This window comes from Zootoca vivipara, chromosome 15, assembly GCF_963506605.1.
Source record: "Zootoca vivipara chromosome 15, rZooViv1.1, whole genome shotgun sequence".
NCBI classification, from domain to species: Eukaryota; Metazoa; Chordata; class Lepidosauria; order Squamata; family Lacertidae; genus Zootoca; species Zootoca vivipara.
In genome coordinates this window covers 27,115,619-27,141,009 of record NC_083290.1, presented here as the reverse complement: position 1 = coordinate 27,141,009, position 25,391 = coordinate 27,115,619, and the positions used below count along the sequence as shown (strand labels likewise).

Here is a 25,391-nt window from a genome sequence, read left to right as displayed (position 1 = left end):
GCAAAGGCTGTTTTCCCTTTTAGGGAGAGACCTCCGTGCGCGCGTCTGTCTCTCTCCCCCCCCCTGCGTCTCTCTCTCTCTCTCTCTCTCTCTCTCTCTCTCACACACACACACACACACACACACACACACAGCCCACCTCTCGCTTCCCCCCACCTTTCCCTAAATTCCCTTCCATTCAATGCACGTTGATTTCCTCTTAACGGGAATCTCCCGTGTCTGATTGTTGTCTCATTGCTTTTACCGGGCATAAAGCAGCCTTTTAAAAATCCTGCTGCAGTTTTCTTTCTACCTTATGCTGCTTGGTTGTCTGTGGAGCTGCCCCTTTAAGGATTTGTAAGTAGTCTGGATCGCAGTCCTTGCCTTGGGGACTTTTATTTATTTATTAAGGACTTTTTCCTTCGCTGTTTGCGAGCTGCTAAAAGGAGCTGCTAAACGCTGCTTTACACAAAAGTTAAACTGCCGGTCCTAACAACACGTGCTTCCTCACCTCGCTGGCTCAATTGCTTCTCAATTGCTACCATTTACCAAGTCAGCAATCTTAATTGCTGCTTAGCTGGCTTCTTTGTTCTCAGCAGGTAGCTTCTTTGCTATCAGTGATAGCACTGCAAAGTGCTATGTTGTTGGAACTTCAGACAGTCTTGCAGTCTTGGGCAGCTGGCTGGTAGAGATCCTTACTTGCTTTAGGTATAGGCTACTGCTAGGACTGTATCACACAGATAGATTCCATTATACTGGTTTAGATTTAAGAAGCTCCAGTGTAGCAGATTGCTATTAAGTGAGTCCCCACCTTGGAGGAGAGAGAGAGCAGCCCTTCGCGAACATCCCAGGGCCGGGGAGAGAGGGCTGCACCAGGGACGCACACACCTCCCTTCCCTCAGACTCGTAATAAAAATACCGGTACCAGTAAGACATCCCACCAAAAATAAGCCACCCTGTGGTTTTTTGAGAAAAAAAAGTAATAAGACGGTGTCTTAAAAAGGGGGAAACACGGTAGCTATTCAGTCTGCTGTTGCCTCGGTGGCTCCATCAGCCTGAACCCCAGGAGAATAGCTTTGAGTCCTGAACAGCTGCAAATTCATCTACACCTCACCTTCTGCTAAACCTTTGCAAATTGCTGCTCCATCCGCTATGTAGGGATATGGCAAAACTAGACAAGCTTAAACCAGACTTTCCAAGCAGGCAAGAGCACAGCCTTTCAGCATGACACTAGGGGACTTCTTCAATACACTGAGCTGCCATTTAATTCCTGGCTAGGCTTACAAACAATGCAAAACAGTGAAGTCTTTTGTTTTTAATTACACTGCTGAGATGCCATTTTCCCCAGAAAATGTTTCTTTCTTGGTGGGAGTTTTTATTTATTACCAGCAAACTTATTACCGGGGGTGAGGGGACCCAGGGAGATTGATGTGTGTTTCCCCAAAGAAATTAAGGAGCAGCCATTTTGCTTTAGCTTGTCTATAAGTGCTTTGCCATCTTCTGAACTCAGGTGCCCAGCAAGAAGGAGCTTATTGCTGAAGGAGGAGGAAACAGAATTTTCCTACCCCCATTCCTTTTCCTGCTTTCCACTCAAAGGGACACCCTTGGTGTATAGGATTGGATGAGCACAGAGGTGGGGAGCCTCATGCCCAGGGGCCAATCCAGCCCTCTGGGCCTCTCTGTTTGGCCCTTGGAACTCTTACAGAATATGTCCTCCTCTTCAAGTGCTTCACTGTGACTATATATCTTATTTGCCTGGATGGAGAGAGGGGTGAGAGAGATACAGGAAGGCAGGCAGGCAGGCAGGCAGGCAAGCAGGCAGGCAGGCAGGCAAGCAGGCAAGCAGACAATTCTGGTGCTTGTGTGGCTAGAATGTACCCTTCTTTCGCACCTATTATTCTGCCCACTTTTGCCTCAAGCACCCCTAACATGTGGCCCCTGAAGGCTGTCCATGAGGGAATGTAGCCCTCAATCTGAAAATTGTTCCCCACCCCTCAGTAAGTGGCTGCTTGACAAAACACTAGAAAGTGAAGTGCAAGCCCCAAGGCCAAATGCAAGATTCTTCAGAAACTGGAAAAAAAGGAAGTCAAGTCAGACTCAATGAAGACAAGCCCAATTCCCAATCCAAAGGCAAAAGATGCTGAAGGAATGCTCCTCGAACTTTAAAAACCAAGGTCCCATTCCAAGCAGTCTGAAAAGCTAACACTGGGACTGAAAATATGTAGGATGCTTGTATTGCTCGTGATCTCAGCTTCAGAGACTGAGCCCCAACATGACTGTTTCAGCCCCGGGACTGCTTAAACAAGCCAGATTAAAATACAATACCTAGTTGTGTCCAGGTGTCGGACCAACAGGATCCTCCCATTCTCTGTTTCTGCATAGAGAGAAAGCAGGGCTAAGCACTCTTCTTGGATTTTGGGCACCTCAGAGAGCAACAGAGAAGGAAGTTGCAGGTTGACATCAGGATGAGTGAGAAGCAGACGCTGGTTCTCCTCTGGAAAAGAAAACAAGAAAGAAAGAAAAACAAGAAAATTTCAGCTTGCTCCACCAGGTGCTCTAAACGTCTTTTGTCAGCAATTTTGTCTCAGTTCCAGAATCACTCAGCTATGTGAGCACTGCTCTGTCATCTGCTTGAGGGATATGTCTGTAGGAGTAATGTAAAAGGAAGAATGTTCTGTCTGCACTCTCCATTACTCCCTTTCCCTTCCTCTCTCCCCCCCTCTTGCCATTTCTAAAGGGAAAATTATATATCTCATTCATACATGAGAAGCAATTCACATGTCTCTTTTAGTCCTACCTTTCAAGCATCACAGGAGGACACAAGAAGTGCAACTTAAGGCTTAATTTGAACAACTTCATGCTCCAGAAACTTGTCTAGCTTATTTTTCTCCACCATCTTTTTGAAAGTCCATTCCCTAAAGAAAGAAACTTCTGGTCCATCTGGATGTATCCTGTAGCCATCTCATTTCTGAGAACATGCCTTCAGAGAAAGCTTGACGCTAGCCGGACTCCCTTGTCTAACACAAATGTGAGACTGAGCCATGTCTAACCATTTCAATCTGGCATTGACACATAACTTGAGCCAAGGATTTTCAGAGCCACATGGACACAAAAGACAATTAAGATGATGCAAAACCTCTCCCCTGTGGCAATCTTGCTACGCCACTGCCATTACCGTGTTTTCCTAAAATAAGACACGTCTTATATTAATTTTTCCTCCAAAAAAACACAACACGGCTTATTTTCAGGGGATGTATTATTTTTTTATTACCTAAGTAGGGTACAGCATTATTACCGGTAAGTATGGTACAGGGCTTTCTTGCACCACCCGCTGAGCCTGCTGCCGGGTCCCAGGGCTTCACGCGGCGTGGCTGAGGCTGCTGCCGGCTGCTGCTGGGTCCTGCGGCTTCGCGCGCCGCCCGCTGCTGCGTCCTGCGGCTTCACGCGGGTCCCAGGGCTTCATGCGGCACGGCTGAGGCCGCTGCCGGCTCCTGCGGCTTCGCGCGCCGCCCGCTGCCGGGTCCTGGCTTTCACGCAGCCGCTGGCTGAGGCTGCTGCTGGGTCCTGCCGGCTTCGCGCGATGCGGCGTGGCTGAAGCTCCTGCCGGCTTCGCGCGCCACCCGCCGCCGGGTCCTGGGCTTCACACAGCCGCTGGCTGAGGCTGCTGACAGCTGCTGCCGGGTCCTGCCGGCTTCGCGCGATGCGGCGCTGCTGAAGCTCCTGCCGGCTTCGCGCGATGCGGCGCTGCTGAAGCTCCTGCCGGCTTCGCGCGCCGCCGGGTCCCGGGCTTCACACAGCCGGCTGAGGCTGCTGCCGGGTCCTGCGGCTTCGCGCACCGCCCGCTGAGCCCGCTGCCGGGTCCTGCGGCTTCACACGATGCGGCGCAGCTGAAGCTGCTGCCGGCTCCTGCCAGGTCCTGCGGCTCTGCGCGCCGCCCGCTGAGCCTGCTGCCAGGTCCTCCCGGGTCCTGAGGCTTCGCACAGCGCGCGCCAAAGCTCCTGCTGGGGCTTCGTGTGGCGCGCGTTGAGGCTCTTGCCGGGTCCCAGGGCTTCACCTCTCTCTGGGTCCTGCTGGGTCGGGGCTTCGCGCTACACCGACAGGCATCGTCCTTTTCCTCTTTCTACCGTAACGGAAGCGCCATCCAGACCTGCTCCCAACACTACCCGGTATGGCTTATTTTCGGGGTATGTCTTATATTTATTCTACTCATGAAAAGCCTGCCATGGCTTATTTTTAAGGCCTGTCTTATTTTAGGAGAAACACGGTATTAACTGCAAAGGACTATTAGTTATTAATAGCTAAGAAAGTGCTCCTGAGGTCCAAGCACAAGCAAAGAGGAGGCCAAGGTGGAAGTTCCCAGAAGTAGAATCATAGAATCATAGAGTTGGAAGAGACCACAAAGGCCATCCAGTCCAAACCCCTGCCAAGCAGGAAACACCATCAAAGCATGCTTGACATATGCCTGTCAAGCCTCTGCTTAAAGACCTCCAAAGAAGGAGACTCCACCACACTCCTTGGCAGCAAATTCCACTGTCAAACAGCTCTTACTGTCAGGAAGTTATTCCTAATGTTCAGGTGGAATCTTCTTTCTTGTAGTTTGAATCCATTGCTCCGTATCCACTTCTTTGGAGCAGCAGAAAACAACCTTTCTCCCTCCTCTATATGGCATCCTTTAATATATTTGAACATGGCTATCATGTTGAATATAAAAAGTTTAATGGGCAGAAGCTTTGTGACGGGCCTCAGGGAGTTGTTAGTGGGAAGTCCAGAGGCTCACTGCTAATGCTGTACTTGCTGTAATTACATTTGACCTGCAAATCTTTGTTGCAGGATCTTGGCAAGATGAGCACTCACAGGAGTGAATCACTGAAAACAATGCTTCCAAGCAGCGTCAAAGCCGTATTCACAATACATTAACAATAATTGATGTTGATTACCATTGTCTTTGCAGGCTGCTTGCCACAGAAGGAGAATGGCAATAAAGAGCTCCACTTCATCAGGGGATTTTGTCTTGGTGTGGAAGACCCTGGAAAATAAACAGGTTCATTAAGCATCAAGGAGAGGGGCAGGTCCTAGGAGATGTGTTGGTCCCACAGAATAAGAAAACATGAAGCAAGTGAGGAACAGCCTTTTGTTTGGACAAACTGGGGTTTAAAATATTGGTGCAGGCTTTTGAATCATGAAAGGTGCTTTCTCAGGTTGGATGTTGCCCATCCAGGCCATGTATTTATTTACACAGCAATGCTATGCTGGCAAAAAATTTGTTCCCCCTAAATGCGACTCAGGGCCACACTAGCAGAGAGTGCAGGATTTTATCTGTCTATTAAGAAAGCAAAAACTGATGGTCTGTCTCAATATAAGGCAGCTCCCTATTTTCTTATACATCAGTTCTAAGCTTTAACATTTCTCCAGGTGCCTTACAAGAGGCCTCCTGTTTTCTCCCAGAAGGCCATTAAAAGATTCTTCCCATCCTAATTATGGGCTTCAAGATACCATTCAAGTTACTATTACATTTTGCACAGACGGCTTTTGCTCACATTCACTCATTCCACTTACAGCTCCCCTGGATCTCTCTTTGTTCTGTTTTCCGAAAGAATTAAAAAGAAATCAGCAGTGAACAAATGTCTTTGATCTCTTCCAGGCATCAGATTTAGGCAACTGAGAGTAGCACTTAAAGTCGCCAGTTATTGCTTTTCAAGAAGTACAACTTAGCACATTGCAAAAATGAAACAATATGAAGCAAGGAGCTCATAAATCCTGCAGGAAGATCCTCTGCTTTGATTCTAAAAACATTAAGGAGATACTGAGAAAAAGTTCCAGCAGTTAGAGCAAAGGGGGCCTGAACTCCCTTTCCTTGTGAAAATCAGCACAGAGTACACTGCCTTTGCTGAAACTAGTGGAGCTCTGTGGCCTTGGGTGAATGTGGTGCTTTAGAACTCCTAGATCTGATACTCTTTTATGTTATGCTTTCTTAACCTACACTTGCCCTCAGGCTTTACAAATTAAAAAGACTAAGCCTTCGGAAAGAGCGTGGAGGATGCACCAGAGTCAATTTTCCTTTATGCATCCAAAACAGCAGATTTTGTGTTTGTGCAAAGGGTCACCTAGACGTCAGTAAAACTTTGCAACTGGCTGCCACATTATCGGCTGATCAGCCCATCTGAATTTCATATGGGCAATTGTGTTTCTTGGAAACAGACTTGCTATTGCTCTGCCCTGTAACACTCTTCTGTTCTCTTCACCTGAGAGACCTTACCGTTGCACGACTGCGTTGTCATTGATGATACTGAAGCCATTGTTTGTCCTAAATAAGGCTTGCTCAGTGCCTGTAACAATTTCAAAGATAATCATGTCAGAGAAGTATCATGACATGCTCACCCAATACCCAGAGATAAGAAACCAGATCACTAAAGTCAGTGCTGACAAAGGGAGCAGCAAGCAGCATAGCACACACCATTCAAAACAGTGTTCTTCGAGGCTTTCAGTGAGCAGCATTTCAGGTCACAAGTGCTGCGCACCTCTCAAACATGAGGCCTGCTACTTATATGCACATCCTGGGGGTACTCACAGTCTTGCATCAACGCAGTCAGAAGCCTAATCCCATCTGCATAGTACAGAATGTTCTCATCAGGGCTGCGGAGCTGCTGGAGCAACTCCTTCACTGACACAGCTGTGTGTTTTCCAGATTCAAGCTCCTCCATGGCCCTCTCATCCTCGTGCTGTCTTTTCTCCTCCAAGTCTACTTGGTGTATGTAGTCTGAAAGTCCAAAGGGGGGGGGGGTTAGACCTAAACAGGACACATAACCTATAGCAAAAACTAATGGAATAGAATACAGTGAACGTAAAGCACGGTGTTCCAATTAAGTGTTGGGTCCTGGTGCTTAAGTAACAGCAAGCCAAAAGTACACATATCATGTTTCCAAAAAAAGGAAGTTACTTCTGTTTAAAGTTGACAGCAGGATGCCAGCAGCAGGAAGGTGAAAAGCTCTTTATACTCCTTACCTTTGCACAGCTTCTCTTTTCCAGGATCAATGTCTAAAATCTTCAGGTAGCATTCTCTGGACTGAAAGAATAAGGGCAAGATTTTACAGGAGGGGCAATTACAGGAGATTCATCAATGGGGAATTTCTCTCAATGCAAATACTGACTTCAGAGGAAATAGGTTAAATTTAAAGAAGGGCAAGAAAGGGTTACATTTCACCCTCCATGCCTGCTCTGAAACTATTCAATATCAAACATTACTGTAGACAGGCACTAGAAAGGAAATTCTACTTTTTCTCCTGGGTATCTCCAACTCAGACATGGATCAACTCCTTTGCTTTTCCTCCCTTAGAATAGAGACAGGCGATGATTTAAAATAAAACCCATAAAAAAGCTTTGCAACATTTTAGTCAGCAAGTTAACTGCAAAAGCAGCAATCCTACACATTCTGAACATGATTTCATCAGGACCAGGCTGCTTAGCATACCTTCTTTTTGGCGCTCGCCTTTCTTCTAAAAACAAATAAGCACGTAAGAACAAACAGAAGTCAGCAGTGTGAAAACTGAGAGAATTCTGGATAACTGTCTAAATGAATGGATAAGCTGGCATAGAACAGATATGAATGCCTAAAAGTCAACAGGTCTTACCTTACTGTACTGCTTCTGGGCCAAATATGCTTTCCCCATGTGGAAGAGAGCTTTGATGCATTTTTCATCACACTGTATTGAACAGAATTATTCAGTCAAGCCTTCAGCTATTGGTCTCCACTATTGACCTGGCACTACACAATAACAGCAACAGTCAATTACTACAAACTGACAGTTGTTCTGCACCTTTAGAGTACTATCTTATAACAAAGTGTCCCACAAAGTCCAGGTACACAGGAAGCTGCCTTATACCATGTCAGACTATTGGCCCACCCACCACACTGACTGGTAGGGTTTCAGGCAAGGGACATTCTTAACCCTACCTGCTGTTGCGGATTGAACCTGGGACCTCATCTATGCAAGGTATGTGCTCTGCCCTTGAGACCCATAGAGAAATGTCATTCTAACCAACTGCCTACCACCCTTAGAAGGAACACCACTGCAGGATGCTAAGGAGCCTGGACTTTGGCATGATTCAAAACACAGGGCAGCCAACAAAGTTTTTAAGAAACCACATTCTAGCCATTTGAAAATGTCTCCAGATTGACTGAAACAGGGTTTCCCAAACATGGGTCTCCAACAGCTTTTGAACTACAATTCCCATCATCCCTGACCACTGGTCCTGCTAACTAAGGATGATGGGAGTTGTAGTCCAAAGAGAGCAGGAGACCCAAGTTTGGGAAACCATGGACTGACAGTTGAAGAGCTGGTAATGGTCTGTTGTTGTGTTTCTTTTTCAAGCCCTGAGCACAGAACGGTGAACCAGCAGCTATGTTGTAATTAGAAGGCAGTGATGCCTCTCTTGGGGCCCAAGAAGTGAAATCAAATAGATTGATCCCGAAGCTACAAACACAAGTTTAACCAAACTGCGGGAGGCAGTGGAAGGCAGGAGTGCCTGGAGTACTATGGTCCATGGGGTCACGGAGAGTCGGACACGACTAAACGACTAAACAACAACAATTCTTAAAGGTGTCTGCTATCAGGACATCTAAAACGCTGTTCAGCCACCCTGTCAGGAAATTATAATGAAATGTGGTCATCACTTATACTGACAGATACTCACCAGACTTTTGGGGAAAGCAGCTGTTTCGCTGCACCTTTGCTGGCCTGCTGTCTAGTGCTCCCACCTCCACCTCACTAAATCAGTGTCACTTATGATATTACAAGTGGCAGGAAAAACAATCTTTCCAAAAGCCTTAAAGGTTTCAGATCCTAAGTGGACATTAGTCTTTCTTCTCATCTTAGAGGCAAATGACTGGGACAGCAACACCAACATCGGAAGACAAAGGAGCTTTTGGCTGCAGGTACTTACAGGATCACAGCCAAGGACAACATTCACTCAATATCCACTGACAGGCAGGGCTGCATGAAGTGGTGTTAATGTGCCTTCTGGCTTTGGGGAGTGAACAGCCCAAAACACAGAATGTCAAAAGCCAGAAAAGACTGGAGGGAGATGAAAAATCCTCATCAGATCAAGATGTAGGGCTATACCCTTGGAACCCTGACAAGGTAAGGAAAATTATTCATCGGGAAAGAACAAAGAGAAAGCGACTGAGTTGGGGAAATGCACAACCAGATTAACCCTAAAGCTGTTAAACTGCAGATTCTCAGCCAAAAACAGCAACATTGCTCCCACCCACATACAACATAGAGGACCTCTTGGAAGAGCACTTTAATCTGCAACTAATAAGCAAGCTGACTACATGAGAAGTAGCAGCTGGAGTGCATTTCCCAGGCAATCCAGGAAAGAGTCGCCCTGGCATAATTCCTCTTCCAGCTCTGTGGAGGGACAAGCTGTAAGACGTTCTATGGAAACCTAGCATAGGGGTGCTCCATGCAACACAGGGTGCCACCTTGGCACAAATGCCCGAGGAATCACTCCAGGTGGTCATACAGGAGCCTATGGTTGAGTGAATCTCACAGGGTGACTGCATAAATACTGATGACAGTGGAAACAGGCTCTTGCTGATTGGAGGAAAGAGCCCCAGCTCACGGAACAGCATCTGCTTTGCATGCAGGTCTGTGGTTCCATCCCCAGCATCTCTAGGAAGGGCTGGGAAACACCCACTGCCTGAAACCCCGAAAGCAAGTGGCAGACAGTGTAGACCAGGCATAAGCAACCTTGGCTCTCCAGATGTTCTGGAACTACAACTCCCATGATCCCTAGCTAACAGGGCCAGCGGTCAGGGATCATGGGAGTTGTAGTTCCAAAACATCTGGAGAGCCAATGTTGCCTGTGCCTGGTGTAGACAATACTGACCTAGCTGGAACAGTATTCTGACTTCCTGTACTCCTGTGTATGGTAAGTTTTGTGGACTTTTTAAAGAACCAACCAAGAAAATCAGATTTCAAATGGCAGCGGATCAGCTGGCCTCTTCTGCCTTAAGTGAATGCCACAAACTCATGAATATCTTAATATATCTGAGGTGACACAACTGAGATTTGTCAGCAATGCACTGCTTAATGGAAATCAGGATTATTATTATTTTTTAAAAAAATCACTTAAAATGCATCATCGTTCAGCTCTTCCTTGTTCTGGGTGTCAGGTGAATATGTCAAGTGTCATATATGCTCGGGGAACTGAGCAAGAATATTAATCTTCAAGTTTTACACGTATCTTAGAAAGTGTCACAAGATAATTAATTTATCATGAATTGCACCAGTCTTTAATTAAATATTTGAATTCAAACAAATGAGAAATTGGGAGATTTGTTCCATAAAGGATAGATATAAATGTCAAATCTTCACTGTTCTGGGACATCCAGCATTTCATTTAGGTTTTTTAATGGAAAGCCAGAAACTATGTCCAGAAAGACAACTCAGTGTCTCTTAAGGAAGCATAGGACTTAATTTTAATCCAGTAATCATAACGAATGCAATACCTTTTTTTAATTTGCAAATAATTTTGGAATCTTTAACACATTTTGACCTCCTGAGATTTCCATTTTATAGAACAGGCGCGTGAACATAAGAACTCTACTGGACTAGATGGTGCATCTAGTCTAGCATCCTGTTCTCAGAGGTCATCCAAATGCCTCTGGGAAGCCCACCAGTAAGATGTGAGCGTAATGGCACTCTCCCCATTTGTGATAGCCAGCAACTGGTAAGGGAGGTAATATATTCAAGACTAGTAGCCTAGTCATGATAGCTATGTTACCACCAGCAATATGGTTTGAGAGAGTGACTGGGTTGCCTAACAGCAAGGGCCCCTGATCCAAGTGCAGATCTTCATCTACAGCCATACCTCGGTTTGCGACTGCCTCCACTTGCGACTGCTTCGGTTTCCAACCACCGCGGACCTGGAAGTGTTTACATCCAGGTTCTGCGGCGCTCAGATGCGCAGAAGCGCTCTATCGGCGCTTCGCACATGCGCAGAAGCATGCATCGGGGAGCGACCGGCTCCACGGAACGGATTGTGGTCGCAAACCGAGGTATGACTGTACTTGGCCTGACTGTCATCTACAAGTGCCATCACAAAGCAACAGAGAGGCTCATGGCAACAAAGAGTCGTGGAGCACAGAGGTTTGGGAAAGCGTGGGTTTTCTCACAATGCTCTAGAATAGCTACTACCTCCCTGTGCCATGAAAAGTGGCTCATCTGGCTGCCTAAACTTTCCTTGGGATACTTTTTTTCTTTTAATGGTTCGTTTGTATTTAATAGCTTGGAAGCTGGATCTACCCAGTCCCTCCATCACCTGTATTGTCTCATTCACACATCACTAGGTTGAATGTACCCAACACATTCCCTCTTCAGCACTGGTCAGCTGAGAAAAGTAGCGGGTCTCTTACCCTTAAAGCCCAGTCACAGTCACTGATAGCTTTTTCATAGTCTTGTAACTTGATGTAGGCCTGAAACAAAATGGATCGACAGAGGAATATAAGTTGAAGTACAGTTGCTAACTAAAATATAGGTCATTTTTGTGAGTCTTTCCTTGTTCAAAGTATTCAACTGATCTCAACTAATTAATTAAACTCAATTAAAGTGATAAAACCTGCACACACTCTGGAAAGGCTACAAAAAGTAACCCTTGAGAGATGCTCCTTACTCTCCCAGGCACAACTTCACAGAGTCTTCAATTAAATTAAACCATAGAAAACAGGGAGAGGTCAAAAACCATTGAACCCATGATCAGAAAGGGTCTTCTATGTCTCTGGGTTTAAGGCAATGAATTCCAGCCCCGTTTCAATTATTGCCAAAAGCACCATTAATTGGAACAGAAGCTGTTCCCCCTACAAAGGCATTTAAGAGTTAAGGTCCTAAATCAGAGGAATCTGACTCTTCAAAAAGCTGCGGGTCAAAACTACAATATTACAGATGTGTTTTGCATCAGTTGGCTGTCCTGTGAGAGATGAATCTAAGAGTTCGTGACCGACCACATGATGTAATAGCCTCTTAAAATGCTTGACAAATTGACAGTACAGATCTGGAGAGCTCCACTCATGATGTGAAGTGCATAGAGCTCTTTGTGAAGGATGAGCAGTGGCACTTTGCGAGCTTTCAAATAATGTGTCCTGGAGTTTTAATGCTGCCAGTTAGGCACTGTAGTGGACAACCTGGTGACTGAGATACGCTCCAAGGGAAGGGAAGCAACTTGCCCTGACACACCCCATGCTTACCACAGGAAACTTCCCATGTGTAAAGCCTGTCAGCTCCCCAACCCTATAACATGCTGGGACCAGGAAAGGTTGGCTCACCTGCTAATGGATACTCCGGAACGAACACACACACAAACATACACACAAAAATATCTAAGATCTCTGATATTTTAACAGAGCCCCCAAGGAGCCATGGATGCACATGTCTTACACCACTTTTGCACCAGAGAATTTGGCTTCATTTTTAAGCATCTTTCAGAATGTCAGCAGTAGCCATGTAGCATGCCTGTGTTGCATCCCCTTTAACAGAGCAGAATGCAGGATAAGTGGAATTGAATGAGCTTTGTCAAAGAGCAGAGTGTACAATATTCTGCCAGTAACTTTCAACCATATTTTCTCCTAGATATCCTATTAATATTCATTGTTGAGAACATGGCAAGAAATGAAGCACATCAAATCCTATTATAAGGAATGTGAAAGGTGACGCAAGAATTGCACAGAGCTTGTAGCTTATTTCGAACATGATTAGACTCTAGAAAGGCCCATAAAGATTATGTCTATGTTCTCATTAGAAGGTGCTGAAGGTCTGGCTACATTTCAAAGGAGTAACTGTAATGCACATTTAGCTGTATTATTTGTGCCTCCAAAAGGGTATTGGTTGGAAACAGGGCAAACACTTTTAAGTTTTACCTTTGGTCTCCATCCTGCACTCAGCTATCATCTGTGGCACCTAGAAGCTGTCAGCATGTGACAGCGGCCACACCCTGGGATACGACTTCGACTGGTCAGCTAAACCAGGTGAGGCTAGCCGATGGGTCTCAAACCCTTGGTTAGTTAGGGACTTCCCTTGCATGTGAAGACAGACTCTGGCAGATTGAGCAGATGAAACTAATAGTGGGTTAAACTGTTAAAAAGGCAGCTACTGCACATGCTGTGTGTAGAGGGAAGAAAGGGGCAGGTGGGGCTCATCAACGTGGGAAGGTAGGAGAAGGAAACACTGATCCTAAACCACTGCTATGCTACGGGATATCTTAAGGAGAAAAAAATGGCTAAGGAGTAAACCCTACACAAATCTGGGGTGGAATCTCCAAGACTGATGTATGGCGCCTTGTACGCCTCCTTCCGTCAACTCCTGCAGCCAAGCTGGTGCCAAACATTTTGCTCTTTTTTCCTTAGGACCACATCAGCGAGGCCAAGAGGAGGGCCTTGTCATCTGAGTAGACCAGGACCGCCATACACACTGCCTAGGCTTGCACTCCAGGGAGGTCCCGTTGGTGCTGCTAACACAGTGGTTTGACTTCACCCACAGAGGTGCACTCCATTATCTCTTGAGACAGACAACAACAATGTATTCAAAACTTAGCTGAATATCACCCCTTTTTAAAAACCCACTGTGCTATACTAATCCCACCAATCTATACTTTTCTTTTGAACCTGTCATGCCTCTTCTGTATGCATCCTTCTTATGTATCCATAAGAAGTAGCACAATTTATTGATCTCTTTACTTTACATATGCATTTCCCACATTTTAAGAACAGATTCGCTGAATGGCAATTTACAATTAAAATAATAAAAGCAACAAAATCTCACAATTAATAAAGCAGCACAGCATAAAAAGAAAATAATGAATAACAAACAAACATATAAAAAACATTTGGGGACAATGATGCTTTTAAAGTCCATGTAAAACTAGACAAAGAGGTGGATTGTTGGATATCCCTGGGAGGGAATTCCAAAATCTTAGTGCCAACATGGAGAAGGCCCTATCTCTGGCAAAAGCCCAGAGAGTCTGATTTCTTTTGGGCAGGGAATGGGGCGGGGTACCTGAAATGACAACCTTTATTATTATTATTATTATTATTATTATTATTATTATTTGAATTAATATACTGCCTTGCAAGTCTCAGGCCATTTCCCAGAATAAAATCAGAATATAAAACCACAAAATACATACCAATCAAAATAAAAACAACCCAACAACCCCCCCCCAACACATTTTAAAAGGGCATTGGGATGGTCTTACATAAGCAGAGGAAACCCTTCAAATATCCAGGTCCCATATTGTATAAGCAGAAGATGGTTCCGACTACTGCACATGATTGGACATCATTTGAAATCTCAAATACAATATTTGGCAAGCCTGAAAGTTTCAGTGGCTAGCACTGTTTGCTAAATAAACATGTTAATTTAGATAACTCTGTGGGGCACAAGAAAATGTTGTGATGGAAATGGAAAATGTCCCCTATGCCAATTCCCAAAGTCAAAATTTGCCTGAAAATGTGCATCACTGATGCTCAGCTGTGCAATTCTCATGAGAGAAGCAGGCGATGCGTTGGCAGATAGGTGGGTACTAGGAGAGTGATACTAAGCCAAGGCCATACAGTCCTGGGAATCATGCAATGCATAAAGAAAATGAATGCATTTCAAATGCAGGAGATCTGGCAGGAGTTGGTGACCCAATGTTACAAATGACTAAAATAACATTGCCATGTCTTCCTTCCAAGTTCATAATATTATCTTCCAATGTGAAAATAATATTATTTTCCAGATAAAGCATCGTTTACCAATAAACTAGGTGGTCTGTTTTAATTGCAACCATGAATCTATGGCTTTATCTTTAGCACTGGTTATATTCAGACTCAGATTAGATCACGAAGTCAACTCCCTGCTGTGGGGATAAAGTGGTCATCATTTGTTGTTCTTGCCCCACACTGACCTGTGCTCTGTTGGTGTACAGCACCTGCATATCCTTTTGCTTCTTGAGGCCTTCAGTGTACTTCTGAATAGCCAGAGCATAGTCCCCTTTGCTGAAAGCATCATTCCCTTTTTCTTTCAGTGCTGTGGAAATGATAACCAGATGCATAAAAAGCCTTTCTTAGGTTAAACCCAGAATGTTGGTTGGAAAGTGGGTGGGGGTGGGGGCTATGAACCAACACCCTGATTCACAATAAACAACTAAGACTTGAGCTGCAAGATTCTCATATTAAAACTTTCATCCACTCCAGTTGCCATTGCTGAGCAATAACCTGATGTTATTAAATATTTGACCACCGTAAGCTATATTTGAAGACACATGAGCAGTCAAATGATCAATTATTCTTTGACTATGCCTTATCAGAATCTGTGGAGGCAGGACCCTCCTTATGTAGCCTGAGGTGTGACCCAGACATTTTATGAAATCTTATGTGTACAACTGTACTGGTTTTTATTATCTTTTCTATTTTATCTCATGCTTTGCTACTTCAGTAACTTTGGCACGGTGGTTTATAAATCTGTAAAATAAATAATAACAAAAATAGAACAGCTTCATCACTTAGGTTAAAACCAAGGTTTCTTTCTAGACAGCTCCCACCCCTTCCCCGACATGTCAAAACCAAATTGTTACCGTTTGCTAAGGCTTCATTGTGCTTCCTTTTCGTTGCTCGCTCTTTGGCATCCTTTTCTAAAGCGGCCATAAAACTCTCTAAAAGGCAAGAAAGTGGAGATGCAAGTTCAATCAAACAAAAAGAGCTTGATCGCTTTAGAAAGGGGAAAGATGAAGGTAAAATTGAAGAGCAAAGCCATATCTGAGATGTGAAATGGAAATTGAAAAGGGCTGTTTCATTAATGTGACATCAAATCAGAACAGGGGTAATAAGCTTCCATTAAAAGAGAGACCCATAACGCTGATAGTGATTTTAATCCCTACATTTGAAAAAACCCACATTTCTAGGCGACAGGGTCTTTCTAGTTTCTGGATAATGAAGTGATTAAAAGATACTGAAAAGCACTTCCTCACACACCATCTGGGCTTGTTATGTAGATGAATGAAACCAGTTCTGACTTGGAAATCAAAAAGAAAAAGTGGCTTTAATGGTATATAAGATGTCTCAGGATTAGTAGAGATAACTGGTATTCCAGTCCCTCAACTAGATACAGGGAACTCAAGGAGCCAATCAAGGCAAAGGGGAAAGAGTCTGAGGACATGTCAACACTGCCCACCCCTTAACTCACATGCAATTAATTGTAGGGTTCCGACAAAGAACAGAGGAATTGCTACTTCCATGACACTCCGTCCTCACAGGGGTGTATGCAAGCTACCTGGATCTGATGGGGTAGCCAGTCTAGGCTGACAGTAGACGGACAGCCAATCTGTGAAACAGAATCTGTTCCTTTTCATTCCATGCGTCCCCACAAACGAAAACAGCAGAGGAGTCTCTTGGGATACGGCTTTCTTTCAAGATCCACCCATACATGGGCAAATGTAGAAACTGGGCTAGACTAGAGTTTGCTTACAATACATGTATGCATCCTTTATTCAACCTGCGTATCAGAGATTCCTGTAGTACTCCCAATTCAAAATACACTGGAGCAAAGTATTGAGCCACTTACCTGGATTCATTGTTTCCTGCTGATCTGGCAAATCCTAAGAGGAGTGCATCAAAGCAAAAAGTTAGTTGAAAGTTCGGAGGAGGAAAGAGCATGCTGCAACATACTGCTTGGCTGTGGGGTTTTTTTAATGGTACCTGCTGCATGAAAAGAAAATGAGGCTCATTTTTCAAAGCCACTTAAAAAATAATAATAACCTATAATAACCTCAAAAAGAAGAACATTTTCAACAGCTGTCAAAATTAATTCCGTCAGGAGCATTAAAAGCCACGAGAAGGAAACAAAACAAACTCCCTCCCACCCAATAATTCAGGGCTTAGGAAACTAAAATCAATTTGGAGAAGGATTTTGCAGACACTTCAATAGGGTAAATTGCCATTGTGGACTGACACTTTAAAACAACAATAATGGCATGCTGTTGTACATTTCATAATTAACGTCCCTATTTGAAGAAAACGCCTGCTTTCAGTTACTTTATTTTATTTTTGCCGGGGGGGGGGGGTGTCATACGTCTACTAGCCCAGAATAAAAAAGTGTGTGAGTTTCATAATTGGAGCCAGTCTAATTTTGCTGCACCTGATTGAGGAAGTTATTCCGTCTGCATGTTAACATGCAGCACAATGGGGTAGAATGAGATGACAGAGTCCCATAGTGATAGAATAGTCAGAGTGTCTTTGGATTACAAAATAGGGTGAGATAACAGAGTCCCAAAAATGGCAGAATGGTCTATAGCGCTTCAGGCTACAGATTAGGGGATGCCATTAAAATAAAACCCTTAGAAAATTAGCAGAAGAAGAAGGCTGGGCTAGAATGCTATTTTCAACTTGCAGGGTTTTTTTAAGGTAAAAAATGGCAGCCCTCAAGTACAGTCAGAAGTGGCATAGGCCAATCTACTACAGAAGTGGCATAGGCCAATCTACTACCATCTAACTGTGCTGCCAATATGGATGCAGGCCTCAGTCAGCTACACCCAAGTACAGTCTGAACTGACAATGAGAATGGGCAAACACAATAATCAGAGACAAACAATCAAAGCAAGGAAACAGCAGGAAAGAGCTATAAAAAGGATATTATTTCTCCTAATATTGACACACACTGTTCTCAAATAACAGTGGCATTTCGTTTTAATATTATGTGCATTTAAGCAATGTTGGGAAATGATACAGCAATTAGCAGCATATAGAGAAACCTTAAATAGTTCTTCCAAGAAAAGAAACTTGACAAAAGGCAAAAGTGGCATCCTGTAAACAGAAGCTTCACCTGGGTTGCTATATAATAGCTTAAAAGTACAGTATGTAACTGTTCAAAGCCCCCTGTACCATCAGGGTATGAGGATTAGAGTAGCTTTACCGGGGCTCGTGTATTGATGCATGTTCTGTCCACTGTGGGCTTGTGTTTATCCTCACATTTGACAGCAGTGGTGTTTAATCTTTTCTCTGTGTCTGCAATGGCTTTCTCCTGGATAGAAGGGTCTGTGGAATTTAGGCCTTGAATCAAGTTGGCTGGAAACAGGAGGAAAAACGAAACAATTAAGTGTGGAATAGAAAAGTTGTCAGACAAATAAGGAGTTCACTCCTGCCCTCAGTAATAGGTTTCAGAAATGTACATCCCACTGCTTCTGCACACGGCATACAGGGCAACGAGCAAGTAAAGCACAAATAAGAAAGGCAACAAACAAATCAATAAAAGCCACAGAGTAATACAAAGTATAAGAGCATAGCAAACCACACCAACCAGAGAAAAGCTAAGCCAAATGGAAATTTGCCTGCCCTCAGCAGCAGCCTCTTCTGCTACCACCAAAGTGTGGCAGAAGCTGGAGCACCTGCTGGTGGATGGGCCGCCACACAGCAAGAGCATCATGAGCATGCAGCCACTGCTGGACCTCTTGGTCGGTTTCTACACCAAGGGCAGCCACAGGCTTGTCCCTTACTTCCTCAAGGGGGAAGGGACCTCCTGATTATCAAGAGCAACATACAGAATCATAGTCGTAGAGCTGGAAGGGACCACGTGGGTCATCAAGTCCAACCCTCTGCAATGTAGGAATCTTATGCCCAAATGGGGCTCAAGTCCACAACCCTGAGATTAATAATAACTAACCTATCAAGCATCTTCATCAAAGGTGCCACGCAGCAGGCTACGCGGAGTCAACATCCACCTTACCACTAGTGGTAGGCCCAAGAACCCCATCATCCCCACCACGGCCCACTACCCAAGGACCCCAGCCGGTGCAGTATCTGGCTGAGCTATCTTAACAGTGGGCATTATGTGTATTTTATGTGTATTTTAATGAACAAAGACCATAGTCTTTGGGGACATGGAGAACATGTGGATGAACTTAACAGTGCTTAGCTTTTAGTTGCTATTTTGTTAGTGTTGTTAATATTGTTTTAAAGATCATAAATGCCACAGATTTGTTAATCATATACAGTAATATGATTTTTGTTGTAAATGTGATGTTTAGCTTATCTTTTTGTTAATAGTGCTTAATAGATTGTAATTGTTTTATTGAAGATTTTTTAATTATTTTAAATGATTTGTGCTGTATGTTCTTGTTATTTATTGTTTGTAAGCCACTTTGAAGAAGAAGAAGAGTTTGGATTTGATATCCCGCTTTATCACTACCCGAAGGAGTCTCAAAGCGGCTAACATTCTCCTTTCCCTTCCTTCCCCACAACAAACACCCTGTGAGGTGGGTGGGGCTGAGAGACTTCAAAGAAGGTGAAACAAGAGTGATTTCTGCTTAGCAGGGAACATAGCTCTCTCACTACTTAAGAGATGTAATGCTGGTCATTGAGATTCATACATGTATGTCCCAGATTGAAAACCCAGAGGTACTTTAATGTGACCATAATGTTCTGGCTAGAATCCTACAAATCTTATATTTGTAGGAAAACAAATCTTCTATCCCTCATGGTTGCACAGATGTGTTTTAAATTGGAATGGCAAAAAGAAAACCAAAGGAAAGCTGTAATATTGGGTTTTTGGTTTGTTTGTTTTAAAAAAGACCCTTAGAAATATTTATTTCTCTGTGATTTATTTTTAACTTTCAAGAACTTAGAATTCAAGTGGTACTCACCCATCACTTGCATAGTGTGGTAGCCAACATGCTCAAGAAAGGAATATTGTATGTTAACTTCCTACGACTCAAATATGCAAATAATGGTTTTTTAAAAAATAAATACGGTACTGTAAATATGCAAACCAGGTGCTACCCTCTGGCTCAAAGTAACATTTTTATGTAGACTCAATGCTGAACAAATTGCTCAGCTCAGATTTAATTTGGGGGCTTTTTCAGAAGCTGGCATGATGCACACCACTTTCCAAACATTGAGAAAAATATAAAAAGAGAAATGTTTTTGCAAAGCAGTGCAACAAGGCCAAGATTTACTTCTGAAGTCAGCATTTTATCTCTGCAGAACAGATTGGCTGTTCTGGACGCCTGCTCTCCTTGTAGTTCTGGTTTGTTGCAGTCGTGTTTATATGAAAATGGATGACCCAAGCAATAATTGAGATTTCTCCAGCTCATGAATTGGTAAGCCAGTTCTAATTCACTGAGGGGGTAGAGGCGAGATGAGTTGGGGATACTGCAGAAAGCAAAGCCAAAACAAAGAACAACCATCATCTCCCCGTCTTCTCAGATGACCTGTACAACCCCTGTCTGTACCTTGCAAGTAAAGCAGACAGCAGAAGAAACAAAAAGATGCCGCACTACGGCTGCAGAGGACCACAAAGAAAGAAATTCAGGAAAGAAATTCAAGAAGCAATAAATTCTAAACTCTATGTTGATACTAAGGCAGTCTTCCTCAGACTTTCAGATGTTTTAGACTACAGTTCCCATCAGCCCTCACCCAGCATTACCTTATGATGCTGGGGCTAATGGGAGTTGTCATTCAAAACATCTGAAGGATACCTGGTTGGAAAAAGCTTCCCTAAAGTTTTCTTTCCAGCACAGGCTGTGCAAACATTACTGACTTAAAATGCAGCAAGGCCATTTATTCCCTACTGTGTAAATCACATTTACACATCATTGTACACATCAGTGTACATGTGATTCCATGTCACCTGCTTTCTGTCCACACGAGTGGGCAGAGAGGGGGTATGGATGTCTTCACGTAGCTTATGTTTCAAATTGAAACATTGAAGTTGATTTGGGGAGAAAAGGATGAAAATGCATAGTGCCTCAAAAAAGTACAGGATAGATGTGGACTGGGGCTAACATGGTGTATACACAGCTTTACAAGCCAGCCATGGGAGTGCACAGGATGCAGTCATACAGTAAAGGACAGATGACAAAGGATAAGGAGATTCTTCTCTTTTTAGAACAATAAATACATCACAATGACTGACAATTTCTTTCTGCTTTTACAAGGGGATTTCTTAAAATAATACGTATTTGAATCTTAACAAAGTCACCCAGTGAACCATCCATGTGAAGCAGTTTATGAAATTGTAAATATATTTCAGTCTGATGTTTGGAGTGGAAAGTTATGTGAGAATCATTATATACTAGTGGGCTACATAAATAATGAATATAGGTTTTTTATTTCCATATTATATCCTTGAACAGCTTTCAGTAATCTTTTCATTACAAAATGGTGGCATAATCACTGTATTTGTACCTTTATCTTCTCCCTCATTTTGTTTAAAAGTGTGGGGGGGGGAGAAGCTGGAGCAGAAAATTAATTAGATTACAGATGTGTCACTCTGATAAGGCTTCAGATTTTTCTATACTGATGCCACCATGGAGAAAAACAGACTGGGGAGAAAAATGCTTCTTTTGGAAATATAAAACCTGTATTAAGTAGTAGTTCCCTTAGACCAAGACAAGGAGAAGAGGAAGAAAAGAAGAAGCAGAATAGGGCAGTCTTTATATCACAGAGCTAGAGATTTTATGTGATAGTGTGCTAGGTACAATAAACCAAAGGCTAGCCAAAGTGAACAGCATTTTAGCAACTGAGACAGAATATAAATAACATTCAAAGAATCTCATTTTATAATACTGATACACAGTTTTTCAAATGAGGGTAGGAGTGTTTTGCATTAGTCATCCTTCCCCTTCCATGCGGGAAGGCTGTGCGGGAAGGTGGATAATTTATTGTCGTACCGCATTGCTTGTCACCAAATACTATTTGCTATTCATATTTCTATAAAGCTCTGTGTTCTTTTTCCAAATCTCAGGGTTCAGATTATCTACCTCAAAAAGATTTTGATACTGTGTAAATAAAATAATGTTTACAAAGAGTTACCAAAATTATTGTATGGAATAAGCTGTCAAGCTCATAAACTCATAAGCATTAAAAAAGAAAGCCAAACTGGGAGGCTTTTGAATTATTGATTGTCATGAGAGCAGTTGCTAGCATCAATTTTTAAAGCAAATTTTGCAACACAGAGAACTAAATCAAAGGATTACTGACAGCAGAACTTGTCGGATATAGCTGTAATGTTGTGTAGCCTGGTGATCAAATCTTTGCATCTCTGTACACTATTACTAGAAAGAGTTGTTCTAATAAATCATCTGCGTCTTTCACTATCTCGGTGCTTTCAAGATGTCTTTCCTATGCTTTTTAATTCTTTTAGGAAGGCGTTCAGGGTAAGCTGCAACATACTACTTGAATGGTCAGATAGTGGCTGGAAATGTGTTGTCTAAATAAAGTGTTTTACAACTCTTGATTTTAAAATCCATGTAGGCTGATGGTTCTGGTGCTGTTCAGTGGTCAAGGCGAGCTGCAGCTTCATCACAGGTGACTAATTTCAAAGGGACCAACAATGATCGCCCGTTAAGTGACACAAAATTTTCATTTCCTGACAAATGTTATCCTAAAAGGTGTCATTGGATTCATTACTCAAGGCATGATCTGAAGGCACATGTAGTAGCAACCTCATCAACATTAAGCAATTCTGGAGCTGGTCAGTCCCTGCATAGAAGACCCACTGAGAACTCTGTGTACTGTGCCACAGATGAAAGGTGTGATATAAATACTTCATTTCATCATAGTTGTAATTCAGCAAATCAGTCAGTACAGCAAAGAGGATACTGAGTTTAAGAAAGGATCACAGCAGAATGCTACGTATTGCATGCACAATGACCCAGGCTCAATCTCTGGCAACTCCGATCTAAATAATCAGTTAGTTAATGGGAATTATTTCTTTTTGAGGAACTGGGGAGTCAGAGTAGAGAATGTTGGACTTAGATGGGCAGTCAGACCTGATACAAGGCAGCTTCCTATTTTCCTCTTATAAAATCCAGGTTGAAATCCCTGTGTAGTGAAAATTATTTCCTCTTGCCATCACCTGCCTCAGGTGTAGAACACTTGTGGGTCATTTATTATTGTTTCAAATTCACAGAAAGAAAGGTAAAGCAACCACATGCACAGGGCCAATTTGCCAAGAAAATCAAACACAGTCACATTTGATTTCAAAAGAAGAAACTTCCCCAAAATGAGGGGATTGGTAAAAAAGGAAGCTGAAAGGCAAAGTTAAGAGGGTCAAACCACTCTCAAACACTTGGGGGTTGTTTAAAAAGGCAGTATAAGTATGCTTACAGTGGAGCTCAAGAAAAATTGGCTCAGCAGTAATTTCAATTTCTCCTACTTTAGCTGAGGGGGGTATTTCTCTAGGAAAGAAGGAAGACCTCCCCACACCAAAGGATGCTTTAGTGAAAAATCAGGTGCTGCTGACTGTCTGGGACATGCTCAGTTCATGCAAGGCACTGTTCAAACAAATTTATGGTTGACTTACTAACTTCATCCACATCTCTAAGAAACTTCTGCAAATCCTGTTCTTCCTGTACTTTAGACATCTTGACCCCAAATACTGAAAGAATCTGTATGAAAGGAAGAAGAGGAAAAATTATAAAACATCTCAAGCTATTTCATAATGTCTAAAGCTTGCCACCTTGTGGTTGTTTCACGGGTTCATTAGAAATGGCTAACAGTAATTTACGTTATGCTAATTTTGAGTTCTGCCTATGCTGCCAACATGCAAAGCAGATTTACTACCATGGCTTTTACTGAGACACTCCTGAGGCAGGGCAAGAGCTCACTAATCCTCAGTATTACTATCTAACAAAACTATATATGTCCCATTAGTGCAAAACCTTCTACTAAAAGTCCTCATCAGAAGAAACACTTTAGCATTGCAAAAAAAAAAAGGGTAGGTGGGGAAGTCTAATTTCTGGTGTTCCAAAGCCAATCCAGGGCAAAGCTGGAACTGTGAGAACAGCTGGAGGGAAGAAGACAAAGAAAATGCTGAGAGCATCCAAGAATGGGTGTAGTTTCAGGAAAGTGGGGGGAGATGCTATTTACAGGGCAATGGGATGAGAAAGAGGAAGTCACTTTCTAGGGCCTTGCCTTTCCCATTGCTGCAGACAAACTGGGGTGGGTGGGAGAAATCTAAAGGGGGGCACTATTTTTTTTAAGGGGCAGCATAGTTATTCCTTCTACACTAATACACAGATTTGCTATCACTAAATAAACAGACCCTTGTGGGGGGCGAACCCCCCCCCCATTCTTTTACCTATTCCACGGCAAGCAGAAGAGCAACAGAGGAAGTTTTTGTGGATTTTTTGTATCTATACTTCCACTAAAGTGATGGGCGCTTAAACTGCAGCAGTTGGATTCTGGCTACGCACCCCATAGTGTATAAATTATTATATAAAGTGCTTTTTTTCTTTAAAAAAATGTTTAGAGGTACTCTCATTTGGACTCCAGAAAATCACCTTTTTATAGTTCAAATCGGGAAAAATAAATACAGTAAATGGACAAAAGTACAAAGATTCACAAAATGTTTAAGGGTATGCATACTCCTGCATCCCCCCAGAAAAAAGCACTGACTATACACACACAGTGTATAAACTGCGTATAAATCTTGAAACTGAGGTTCTTGCCCCCCCCCCAACAAAAGCCTGCCCCTCAAACAGATGCCTGACCCCTGGGTTTATTTTAATTTTTTATTTACATTTAAAAGGAAATGTCCATGATCTGGGATCTCCCAAAAAACTCAACGACTCAACTTTTGTGCAATCTCCACCCCACCCCCACTCCCGCTACCCACAAAAACAATAAGCTCAACAACTCCCCCCCAACCCGCTACAAAGATCTGTAGACAGGCTCCGATATCTCCCCTTAGAGTTGCCTTGAAATCTTGGAGAGCCGCTGCCAGCCAGTGCGGACCATACTGAGCTACATGGACCAAGGTCAAGTAGTCCCTATTTCCCCAGAATACCTGAGGAGGACTCGGGAATGACTACAGTATTTTCGGTTAGGAAATTAGGAGCCAATATCAGGGACGGAGTTGAGTCGGGCTTTGATTTTGTCTCCCTTCACAGGCCGCGCCGCGTCCCGGCGGTCTCCATGGTAACCACGCTGCCCCCGCCGAGGAGTCCAAGATGGCGGTCCAGCGCGCAGCCCCGAGAGCGGAGGGGCGTGGCTATGCAAAAGAGCCCCTGGGGAAAGGAGAAGTCATAGGGCGCCTCAGAGGAGGCGAGGGAAGAACCGAGCGCCTGTGGGCGGAGACAAGTCTCTCCCGCCTGTTTGTAACCTCAGCGATGTGATGTCTAAACACGGGTTGCTCGAAAGGGATTCTCACGTTCTCCTCCTAAGGCTCACGCTCTTGCAGCTGAGAGTGCTAGTAAAAGCACAACGTCGGATGGCATTTCACCTATAGAAGTTTATAGCCAAGCAAGAAGGTTTTAAGCTTCCTGTAATAGGAAACGCTGACAGAGAAAGATTGGAAAACGTTTATTGAATATATGGGAAATTATGTACAGCTAAAAACGCTTCATGGCTAAGTGGGGATTTGAACCCCAGTCTCCCAGGTCCT

The 25,391-nt window shown here is 43.4% G+C and overlaps 1 protein-coding gene across 4 annotated transcripts in view; it reads right to left on the bottom strand.

The window, feature by feature from the left end:
* The window catches only part of TTC12 (tetratricopeptide repeat domain 12), a 41,604-nt gene extending 16,662 nt beyond the window's left edge, over positions 1–24,942 (bottom strand). For 3 of the 4 annotated variants that reach the window (XM_060283043.1, XM_060283042.1, XM_060283044.1), the window contains exons 1-13: positions 24,854–24,942; positions 23,310–23,395; positions 17,922–18,073; positions 16,575–16,608; positions 15,589–15,666; positions 14,920–15,041; positions 11,396–11,455; positions 7,608–7,679; positions 6,982–7,042; positions 6,548–6,736; positions 6,236–6,305; positions 4,917–5,005; positions 2,305–2,473 (exon numbers count right to left, since the gene is read on the bottom strand). In XM_060283043.1, coding sequence (XP_060139026.1) covers positions 2,305–2,473; positions 4,917–5,005; positions 6,236–6,305; positions 6,548–6,736; positions 6,982–7,042; positions 7,608–7,679; positions 11,396–11,455; positions 14,920–15,041; positions 15,589–15,666; positions 16,575–16,608; positions 17,922–18,073; positions 23,310–23,370 — 1,157 coding nt within the window. In that variant the 5' untranslated portion in view covers positions 23,371–23,395; positions 24,854–24,942. Of the gene's footprint in view, positions 1–2,304; positions 2,474–4,916; positions 5,006–6,235; positions 6,306–6,547; positions 6,737–6,981; positions 7,043–7,607; positions 7,680–11,395; positions 11,456–14,919; positions 15,042–15,588; positions 15,667–16,574; positions 16,609–17,921; positions 18,074–23,309; positions 23,396–24,794 lie in introns of all 4 variants that reach the window. The other variant, XM_035139505.2, reaches the window with a different exon arrangement.
* Between the last annotated feature and the right edge of the window lie 449 nt (positions 24,943–25,391).